Here is a 12173-nt window from a genome sequence, read left to right as displayed (position 1 = left end):
TCATCTAACACTCAAATTGAAATATTTACACTTAAAATTTATTTTTAATAACAATAAATAATTATATTTTATAATAATATGTTGATAACTCTGTTAAATGCGATCTTTCAAAGATTTCAAATTTTGTCTTTCATATTTTCATTTAGGGCTGCACGATTAATGGCATGTGATTGTCACGCGTGTCTTGTCAGTAAAGCCGGTTCTGTGATTAGCAGTAGATGTCCATCACCTGCTTTCAAAAGGAGCAGCATTTAATATACAGAGTCGTATTTCTCAGACAAGCTATGTAATATCGCGTTCATAACCGCATGCAATTCATCTGCGATTAAGATGCGGTATTGCGTAGCTTGTCAGCGAACTACGGCTCTGTGTAGTAAGTGCCACTCCATTTGAAAGCAGGTGATGGATATTTAGTTCTAATCACAGAACCAGCTTTACTAAAGAGACAAGCATGACAAATCACATGCGATTAATCGTGCAGCCCTATTTTCATTTATAATGTTGTAATTTAAAAGTGTTGCATTTAAAAGTAATTTTATTAAGTGCATTTTCTTTTCTTTTTCGCCATTAAAATAGCATACAATTTGATGACAATCTTTAGTATGTGCATGGTCATCCTTAGTATGTGTATGTCTAATCAAACATTTCCTTCCAGATAAACACATACCTGTGTAAGCATACTGTACCAAGACCCATAATGCATCAGGATCCACACCCTCCATTTTGACCTCCTCTTGTTTTGCCTCTCGGACATCACTGGTGAACATGGCTGCAAAGTAATCGGACACTGACGAAAGAACCAGTCTATGATAGAAAGAGAGAGCGAGAGAGTAACTATGACACAGTACCTCACTGAGTGCCCACATGCTTTTACATGCTCTCGTTTTTTCACACATACAGTACAGAACGTCTTCTGGATCACTGAAAAGACACTTTTGAATGCTGCAGGTAAAGCATGATAAAAAGTTGAAAAAGAAAACAGATAGAATAGAGAAACAGAGACAGATAGAGAGAGGATCCGTTTAATCTGAAATATGGTAAAATGAGGAATTCCTATTCAAATCCAGCTCTGCAGACAAAGATATTCACACATGCACACTCAGTCAAAGCTTGCGTCTTAAAATCTATAAGACTCATAGCCAAAATGCTAATTACTCTATCAAAGAGCTGAGCTGAGAGCTTCTATTACTGCTTGAAAGGAAGGCAAACTGTGTGGTTTGTTTTTGTTTGCTTTAAATTTTAAGTTACTAAGCGTTTTTATTGTTCTGCTTGCAAAAATGCTGGTTGTGTTAAATAAGATTAAATAAAAAAAATTATCATTTACATTAAATACATCTAACTGGATTACCAACTGACACCTCTAAACCTTATAAATTTGACACTCAACTAGAAATAAAAATGATTGTCTCCGATTATCCCGCAAAGTTCATTTCTTTTTTGACTGATCAGATTAAGATCTACCTGAATACTAACCATGCCACATCAATATCAGGACGACATGGAATATATGTCCAATATGTGGAATGGATTTATAGTAGATTTTTTAAATTTACTTAAAGACAAACCATTTGCAAATTCATCAGTCAACACAACTGTTGAGCATTTTCCCTTTAGACCTGCAGTGTACCAAAGGCATTGTTAAAAATGCATTTTGAAACAGCCCGTGTGGGTTGGGGCTTTTTATTTCACTAGCAGTATGAAATGGCGAACAGGAAAATGGTTTGTGTAACATTAGCAACAAATTATTAGCTGTTTGATAACGGAGTCAAGCCAGAAGTTAATGATATTAATTACCATTACACGTTTGAGGTTGTGTATTACTATTCTGAAACAGGGACTTGTAGACAACCCTGCATAATACTCTTCAGAATCAGAATCAGTTTCTGGCTCAAAAACACATGGCTGAATTATCACCACCTACCATTTTGTAGTATTTACTATTTCATTTAACCAAGTGAAAGTGGAGCAGGTAGTCCAAGGTGTGATTGAGCGGAGGCGGGCCTAATTAGCATATTCATAATTCCACGTATACTAAATGAGGTAAGGGTGTAGGGTTATATTCAAGCCATGTAAAGGCATGCAAAATTACTTTGACTGGAAAAAACAAAAACAATTAAATGTGTCATTTTGATCAAAGTTATTTTTGTTTGATGAAAATGACCTCATCCTAGGGGTTTATGACTTTATTCTTTAGACGAATACAATCTAACTTATATTTAAAGCTTTAATAAAGCTTTATAATGTAAGAAAAATATCCATACTTAAAACTTTAAAGCTTAGACTATGCCTATGTCATATCATCATACGACAATAAGTGTAAGCTAGAGATTATGGTTTATAAAGTTTTAAATGTGGATATTATTCCTACACAAATGCATTGCTTCACTTCAGAAGGCCTTTATTAACCCCCCGCAGAGCACTTTTTATGATGGACGGATGCATTTATTTCGCTTCAAAATCTCAAGCACTATTCACTGCCATCATAAAGCTTGGAAGAGCCAGGACATTTTTTGATATAACTCCGATTGTATTCATCTGAAAGAACAAAGTGCAGACTATACTCATTTTGTGGGCAAAATGTCCCCACAGACAATGAAAGCATTTGAGTAACAGGAAGCGGTGCAATTATGAATATTACTGTGATGCCACAAACAATCCCCCACCCCCAACCTGATCTCATGAGAAAATGTATCTACTTTACAAGTTTATTTCACAAAAAAAAACTTATGCATGGTCCAACCCTATAAACCTAACCCTCAGTGGGGCAAAATTTATGGATGAGATTGTACGAATTCTTTTGAATTTGCCAAAACATAGCATCGTTAAAAATTGCCTTGAGAGTGCCACTTCAAAACTCCAGCAGCACTGGAAGCTAATACATTCAAACATAGAGATATGGAAACACATGAAGCTGGTAATGGTGAATATGTATGCAAGAATTATGAAGAAGTAATGAGGGGAAGACGAAAAGAGAAAGAAAGGAAGCACAAATGAGGTTTCAGCAGAGAGCGGGGACTGAAAGTATATTAGAAACTGTGAGACTCATTTGGCAGCATGAGAAACACTCAGCATTTGCCCTCTGCCACTCTCCTTCACTCCCTCTATCTGCACTTTCATCACCGAGCAGATTGCTTTTAAACCTTTCCCTTTGCACACAAGCAAAATAATCTAGCAGTTTTTTGTTTTTACTCATATTAGAGTGTCACTGAATAACTGATTCAGCTTTCTTGTCAGCTCTTTCTCATAGTAGCCTGAAAGTCTGTTTGCTAAAGGAAGATTTTTGGGATTTTAGCTTGTAGATAGTGTTCTAGTTAAAAAAGTACAAAGGCTATTCACTCTACAGTGCATGTGTGTGCTTTTTGTGCATCATTATAAATAAAACGTCAGCAAAAACCTTCCAGCTGCCCGAGGCAGCCCTGAAATCAGCAGAACTATGCCATCAAAATACACATGGAACCAACACAAAGAGGAGGGGAAAATAATGAAGGAGAGGAGAGATCAGAGAAGAATAGAGAGATTGAATACCATGGTGCTGCAATATACAGGTCATTTTTCGATTATAGAAATGTTTCTGTCCTCTACTATGATTTTGAAGTACAGGGGTGTCAAAGTGTCCTTGTTAACACATGCATTTAATACATTATTCAGTGCTATTAACACATTTATTCAATTTGACACTATAAAGGCTATATTAAAACTGATTGGATCAGAGCTGACACACACAGAAGTCCTTAGCGAAGCATGCATTCATCAAGTAAATACTGGCGACAGACCATCCTTATGTGTTATTAATTTATAAATCAAAACAAAGGGGACGTTTAACAAAGGTGGTCATTTGCATTATTTGTATGGCAGAATTGAACTGACAGTGAAAAACCCATGCATAGAAATGTCAATGTGAAGATGAAGTCTTCTAAATCCGTATCAATTTACATCCCTATTTCAAAGACATACATTGTAATATGCATTTCAAATGTTCAGTGCATCTTTAAACGCTTTGTGTCTATAATTACTTTTTTTGTAAATTTGCTTTTAACAAACAGTGTTTGAAGATCAAAAGAGTAATTTATTGTAAGATTTTAAAATAATGATTTGAGAGCAAGTTTATTGGGTGTCAGACTCAAACCAGTACATTTTGAAGTACTTTAATGCAATATAGGAAAGTACAAATTCTTTGGTCTTCACCAAAAACATCTAAAAATGTATTTCCATTACCATATCAAAATATAAATTCATATCATATAATTAACATCAACACAAATTTAAATAAATCTTTGAGTGTGAATAATTTGATTATGGAGGACTAAATTTTGATTTCATTCATGCACTGAAATGACATACTGAAAAAAAGAACAAACTCTCTGAGCTGGATTTAAACCTTAGGATCTAAGCTGGAAAACCTTCCACAAAATGCACAAACGGTGGGGGGAAACAACAACTGTCTGTTACAGTTTTATTTCACTTTAATAACAGTATAAAATACTGGTCACATTCAACAAAATGCACACATATTTTGTAATAACTTTTCTAATCCGTTCTGTATGTTTACAATACCTTACACAATACACACAGATCAGTTTAAAAAGTAATTGAATATGCATATAAATACATTCATTTGCATTTGTACCCTGAACTGAAAATATGTGAATGCACTTTTGCATTTTTAATAACTTCTGAGACTGTTGATCCAGAACACTGATTCTCAAATACAAGTAGTTTAATAGTTTAACACAAACATCCACCTCTCCACAAACTCTGGTGTGATACATACGAGTTGAACACTGGTCACTCTATCAGCATCACAGGGAAATCTCACTTGTCATAAGCTATGCTTTCTTTTGAATAATATCAAAATCATATGTATGTGTGATTAAACTAATGACTTTCACTTAAAATTATATCAATTGTGTTTATACATCTCAAATAGAGAAAAAAAGGGGGTTTCGTAAAGATAAGGTTTAATGTAAAGTTAAATTACGTTTTTGGTTAATCCAAGACATCTTCACTAACATTATAAAGGGACCCTTTAAGATCTAACATTCATGTCCTAATTTTCCATATAATATTCGCAAATATAATCTATGACCATTTTACAAAATACAAGATGCACATCCACTCAACTCTTCAATTGCCTGTTAAATTGATCTGATTTTAGTTTAGAACAATTCACTAGGTTTTAAATTTTCTTTTTAAAGTAATTTTAAGTATCATTTTAGTTTTCATCCATTGTAACCATAACTTATTCCAAATGTTCTGCTGCTATAACAGACACTACACTTTTTCCAAAAATCTCAAAATAGTACCATGGCAGTTTCAAAAGTCCAAAGTTTTATTCGTCAAAATCAGAAACTGCAATACTTGCTGACAATGAACTGTGCTATAAATGTGCCACTACTGCTACATTCAGCAGTAGACTGTAACTATCACTCATCTCCAGCATCTCCAGGGCATTTATGATCCAGCAGCATGGACTGGATCTACTCAGGCTGAAGAAAAACTTAAACTTGTCACTGGATTTCCTAAAGTTTTTGTGGTTCAGATTGAGGCTCTATTTTGTTCAACTAAAAGAAAATTAGATATAATTTGTATTGTCTTTAATATGCTTCACAGAGAAGACTCCAACATTATTTGCTGCAAACTGGTTTATTGTTTTTGCTCGCATTCCAGTGCAACATTTTAAGGCTTGGATGTGATTTCAATGAACCATTTTGAGATGTGCACGTTTTTTTTGTTTTTGTTTTTTACCTGTGTGCAGGTATTCTGCGTTCTCCAGCCAGAAGGACAACATCACAGAGTTTCCGGGTCCTCAGGTAGGCCTCCATGCGTCTGAAGGTATGTTCAGCATGACTGTGTGCCTGGAAATGTTCATCTGACACACACGGCTCCATCGACGCACATGAGGACAAAGTCGCACTGCTGTTAGATGTCCTGAAAACACACATGCACTGGGTTAGAAAATTCACATTGCACAATTTGAACTATCAGGCATGAGGAAGAACTTATATTACAGACTTCGTATCTGGCTCTTTATATTAAGTATTATAAATAACATTTTAAGACTATAGAAAGAGAGTCGAGACGGTTTTGTTAATTGTACTCCAATGATCTTTGTTTTAATAAAATGTGTTTTACAGTGTACTGTATATGGGGGTGGCTTCAATTTATGGTATAGGACATTTGGGAGCTTTTGAGTTAAAAAAAATTAAGTGCCACTGCTCTACAGAAATGTTTGGGGACCCCCAAGTCTGCAACTTTCTTATGGGCCTTGATTACAAACATTCCCGGTAAGTTCAATCTCAACTTGTGCTGAATTGGACTAATATATCAAAGACTAAAACAACAGTAACAAATTTCGTTCCACAAAAAATCTAAATCATTTTGAATAGAGGTATAATCTTTCCTTGCAAAATTAGGGCTGAACACACTCCGAATTACACACACATGCACACGATCAATGGATGGATAAATATAGAGGGCTTTAGAGAGCTGTTAGTAATTAGCTTTGATGATGAAGCTGGCCATGAAGTACTCAAAGCAATTTAGCCGGTTCCCAAACGGCTGTCGTCTCTACTGCCTCTCGCTCTCTCTCCCTTTATCACTCGCTTCCTGTCATTCTTGTCTCCGTCTCTTCCCTGTCTCTGCTGATTGCCTTACAATCCCCATTTCTAGTTCACACTTATTTTCTCTCTCTTAACTGTGCTCTTGTGAGCACATCTCTATAGTAGAAATTCTGTCCACATTCGAGGCCTCTGAGCTTCTGACTTATCCAGGATCCATGATAATTAATTGTTCTTGCTGTAATTAAATCACAATAGCCAGAAAGTGAGCCTGCGGAGAAGGCGATAGTAAAATCTAACCGCTCGTTCTTGTCAATGAATCACAAGTTAACAGTCAAGCACGATCAAGCGCTAAAATGCAAGACATTTTAAGTCCGTTATTGAGAACCAGAACTTCAGGTTTGTGCAACAGTTATATCAGCAAAATCAGTCTAATACCCACTGGATGTTTATATAACAAGTAAAATCCACATTCAAAACAGCCCTTTGTTGAAATAAATGGTATTCGAAAAAATTGTATTAGCTTGGCCTAAAACTAACTATGATGACTTGAGAAAATGTGCATATGTGCATTATTCCATAAAAAATAAAAATAATAATTAACAGGCAGAACAAATTGAGGAAAAATGTAATTGCAATAATTATTATTATTAAATGTAAAAAGAAAAAATTAAACCAGTAACAAAATAGTACTTTAATAGTGAACTGTAAAGTATTTCATAGTAATAATTTTAACTTAAATTATAATAATAATACTAATAATGACGATAGATTTTATATTAAAAAATAATAGTAATAAAAAAAGCAATGATGATGATGATTATTATTATTATTATTAATAATTTATATTACAACAGTATACTTAGACTATAATATTTATGGTTTGCTTTCAAACATTTAGCGCTTTTATTTTGAAAAGGAAAACCACAGGAAAACTTCTCTTGTTGATGTCAGATTTATAAATCATTCTCATTACAAAAAGCAGAATTTACTGTGAACTGTGAAAGATCGCGATGTCTTTTCACTCTGAAAATGCAGTGTAACAGATTACATATACTGCATTTATATTTATACAACATAGTCTTTGCATTCTGATAAGCATGCTAAACCATATAGTGTTCTCAGACACTGCTAGAATTATTTTTTTTAAAGTTACTGGCCAACTGGTAAGTAATACGGTTTCATGTTTTCGCTAATGCTGATCTTTACTCATATTTGGTACTTGGAGAGTGTTTATTTTAGCATTGATATTGCAGAGCATAAAATAGGCCCCTTTTTAAGGAATGTTAGTATCAGAATAATATAACATTTGATTTTTTTTAAACAGGCAGTAATGCTCCACCATTCAAAAAGGATGATTATTTTATAGCTAGGGATGGGACGGTATGAAAATTTAATATCAACGATTATAGTGACTAAAATTATCACGATTATCAATATTATCACGGTTTTGTTGAAACGAGATGAAAGTGTTCAAAAATAGTTGATGCTCACACTGAAAACATTTCAGCAAGTTTTATATTTAATAATCAACAAACAACTAATAAAACAAGCAACTCTATGCACTTAATTTAAAGAAAGATTAAATTCTGTGGCATTTCCTTCCTTACAATGAAAAGTGTAGAAGCATAGAAAAGTCACTGACTTACGCCATTCCTTCTCGAAAAAAAACAAAAAAAACATTGTGCGCTGCGCTTGCGTCAGACTGTTGCTGGCTGGACATGATTTAATAGTGAGTTATTAAAACCGCGATAATCAAACACGGTTTTAATGATAATTCATTTTTAAACGATATTACTAAACTTCAGCACATTTTATCACGGTTATCAATAAAACCGGTTATCGTCCCATCCCTATTTATAGCACAAATGTGAAGATGCTACCTGACATGTATAAAATCAATATTTAAGTTAAAATATCACTAAAGGAATGGCACAAGTTAAAGGCAGATCTGTTTCTAGGTTCTTAAGGTCATGCAATTGGCAAATATGGGTAAAGGGAAGAGCAGCGTGTCTCAGCAAGGGTCTCTAGAGTTTCAGTGTGCTCAGCAGCGGAAGATAACAGTCAGACTACAACCTTTTTATAAGCCAAGATCTCTCAGCCTCATAGACCATGATCAAATGGAAAATCTATTTCTTTCAAGCAGAAAGTGCTAAAAAGAGGCCAATCACACACACACACACAGCTTTCAGTCACACCATTTGAAAAGAAGACAGATGGTGAGATGATGAGAGCGAGATGGAGTATATTTGAGCTCTCCACTCCAAATCTTTTAAAAGCAATTAAAAACTTGCAGTCAGATGAGTGTAGAAACCTAGTCTATCATGTACCTTAGGGAAAGAATGAGAGATGGGGAAGAAAAAAAAAGCTATGGCAGAGGGCAAGATATTTTGATAATACTTCTTACATTTGGTCTCTAAAATCATATAGTTTCAGAAACTGAACATAGTACTCAAGTCTTTTTTCAATGGAAAAGAGTGGTCGACTGGTTCACATGAATCATCTCAACAAACTGATTCATTAAAAACAACATGCTTTTGTTTAAATTCCACATTTGTTTTCAAATCCGTTTTAGTGTGGAAAAATAATCCATAATAAGACCCAAGACCATGAAAACAAGGTCTTAGACTTGGATTTGAGACCAGTCACAAGTTCAACAGCACTGGACAAGAGCATTAATGCGTTTCACAGAAGAAAGAAAGCCATGGGATGAGTAAAAGACTGAATTTTTATTTCTGGGATTTTGAAAGTAAGAGAAGCAGACAGGAGGAAGAGTACAGATGCCGAGACGAACTGCAGAGATTCCCTCTCTTAAGCGCTTTAGTTAAGTTATGGGTAGCAGGTTTTCAGCCTCTGGCTCTTCTCAATGCCAAAATTATTTAGTCTCATATGAAAACAGAGACTAGAGGCAAAGTAAAGCACACACTCACACACTTCTATCTCAAACACAGCAAACACACAGGCAAATTCACAATCCTCCAAACACAACCTACCAAAGTAAACATCACACAGACCCCTGCATGAGTGCAAACACACAGGAGAGAGGCAGCAGTTTATCTCAAAAAGCCAGATAAACACCTGCCAGTTCCTGAACATCCCCAGTGGGCACTCGTCCATTCATATTTGCACTCTTTCTCATACTCCCTCAGCTTCCTTTTCATTGAGTATCCTCCTTATTTCCTGTCTTCCTCTTTCTCTGTTCTTTCTGTCAAATGTTGGGGAGTAACAGTAACCAAAAGTAGTGACGCTACTGTAGCCAGCATGAGAGTATCCACAGCAATACTTCAAGTTTTCTTTCTAACAGAAACTTGCAAAACTCCAGTTTTTAAATCAGATGTAGAAGAGCAGTTGAGCAAACTAAAGCAATAATTGAACAAGCTCTTCTAAACTTCCCTCCCTCTTATATAGCACTGGACAGTCTGGTTCATTTTGGTGAATCGGTTAGTGCGGATCATTCCTGTTAATCTAGCAGATTGACAAAAAAGAAAAAAGAAAGAGAAAAAAAAGAAAAAACCATGTGATTTACATTAATAAACCAATTTAGGAAATCAATATCTGAGTTGAAGAATTTGGTGTGTTTAATAATTTTATTAGTTGTATTCGGCAAGACAACAAGAAATAAAACCAGATAATGCTGAATTCAGCATAATTAAGTGAAAAACAGCATTATGTTTTAGTGAATACATTTGTTTGGACCGTTAAATCAATCAGTTCACCAGAAGCTGAATTATGTGAATCAACTGAATGTACCAATTCACCCGACTCAGCTGTAGGATTTTGCATGTTTTATTATTCTATTTGTTCTATTTAGCAAGAAAACACAAAAAAACCTAGAAAATGCTACATTTTAAAACAACAGCATTTCGTTTCAGTGAATCAATTCATTTGGAGAGGTAAATCAAGCGGTTCACAAAGAGTTAAAACCTATTCAATCAAATTTGGCTGGAGAGTTTAATGCTGTGGAAACATTGTTTTTATTTATTAAAAGGTATTAAATGCAAAATACATTTATACACTTAGCAGAAACTTATCCAAAGAGACAGTGCATTTATATATATATTAAAAATTTTTTATAAAGTATAGCTTCCTTTAATATAATAATGCAAGTTAATTACTAGTTATGAGTAGGGTTAGGGTGTAGTTTCAAAGCAGCTTCTCCAACGCTGCTTCAGTCTTTCATTCTTTCCGTTCTGCGAACTTCATTTTTTACATTTTCAGTATTCCCTCTTTCTCGCCCTTCTGGATCTTTTCCTTAATCACTCCATTCTGTGCCATTGTTAGTTTCCATTCCTCTTTAAGTATACGACTCTCTCTCTCTCTCTCTCTCCCCATCTCTTTCTCATTTTATGAGTATTCTGCTCTATTTTCAAAACCTCATGCTGATCTGACATTCAGTCCTTCAAAATGAAAAGTTAAAATATGCATATGCATGTCTGATCACTTGAGTTGAGGTTAAAGGAAAGAGGTGGTTTCCAGGCTATAATGAGCTCCACTCATAACTGCTGTCATTTCAGAATGGATTTGAGCTGGGATTACGACACCATTTGGAGAACCAGATCAGATGTAAACCTCTATAGGCCAAATCATAAGGTAACGAGGGAAGATATCAGATGGAGAGGGAGAAAAAGAGGGATTTTACACTTTAGAAAAGCGTGGTGAACATTAATTATGTAAATGCATTTCAAACATCATCTTACAAGACTCAGAGTCTTATTCTACAAATAGGTATACATAACCACACATTCAGCTTAAAGCAGATAAGAAGACATAGAGCGCCATAAAAGAAGGGGGAAAAAGAAAAAGGAAAGAGATGGAAGGAGGAACTGAAAGGAGAAAATGGTTTAATGCGGGCAATTAAAGACAAGCCACCCAAAATATCCATTCCATTCCCAATGCAATTATAACAATTTCCATTGTAGGCTATGTCCTTATTCATCCGTCTAGAGTCTAGACGACAGCAAAAAAGATAAAAGATAAATACAATACTAATTAAAGACTAAAATAAAAACCATCTTCCACATAAAATGCAGAATTTATCCCAAAATAACAGATTCTTCCCACACTCTCTATTACTCCATTGTTGCAAGTGTGTGTGTGTGTGTGTGTGTGTGTGTGTGTGTGTGTGTGTGTCTCCACATAAATGGAAGCGTGAGCTGAAGACAGAGAAAAGAGAGGGAGAGCCCTGGTTTAATGCTCAACGGATATCAGATGCTTTGTCCCATTATCTCAACATCGTAATTGCAGTTTTAGTCGACTAGACTGTTTTCTTCATCTTCCTGTCTCTCTCTCCTTCCGTCACTCTCTTGCCTTCTTGTAAGTCATAAACAGCCCCAGGGCCTGGAGGCTTATGGGGTCACACTTGAATCCTCAAATAGTCAATACCTATTTATGCTTCAACTATAACAAACCTTGTGTCTGAAATAACAAAGAGGTGGTGGTCAAAGGCACAAGCTTATGTGGTTTGTGAATGTAATAAACAGTATGACATTTTCACAAAAGTACATTTAGAGGACGGAAAAACAATCACTGTGTGAAAGGCGTGTGTCTGTAATTTTTCACAAGAAATAAGTCCGTTTCAAATTTTCACATTTAAATTCAGTGTTACTTGCCATTTCT

General features: G+C 35.1%; 1 protein-coding gene across 2 annotated transcripts in view; it reads right to left on the bottom strand.

Moving 5' to 3' along the window:
- LOC132142243 (kelch-like protein 5) overlaps nucleotides 1-12173 on the bottom strand; it is a 55180-nt gene that overhangs the window by 25990 nt on the left and 17017 nt on the right. For both annotated transcript variants that reach the window (XM_059551960.1, XM_059551958.1), the window contains exons 2-3: nucleotides 5746-5928; nucleotides 668-804 (exon numbers count right to left, since the gene is read on the bottom strand). In XM_059551960.1, the coding sequence (XP_059407943.1) occupies nucleotides 668-804; nucleotides 5746-5888 (280 nt within the window). In that variant the 5' untranslated portion in view covers nucleotides 5889-5928. The remainder of the gene's footprint in view (nucleotides 1-667; nucleotides 805-5745; nucleotides 5929-12173) is intronic.

The sequence above is a fragment of the Carassius carassius genome, chromosome 6 (genome assembly GCF_963082965.1).
Source record: "Carassius carassius chromosome 6, fCarCar2.1, whole genome shotgun sequence".
NCBI classification, from domain to species: Eukaryota; Metazoa; Chordata; class Actinopteri; order Cypriniformes; family Cyprinidae; genus Carassius; species Carassius carassius.
The sequence above is the reverse complement of the archived record's forward strand: the minus strand, read 5'-3'. Positions and strand labels throughout refer to the sequence as shown.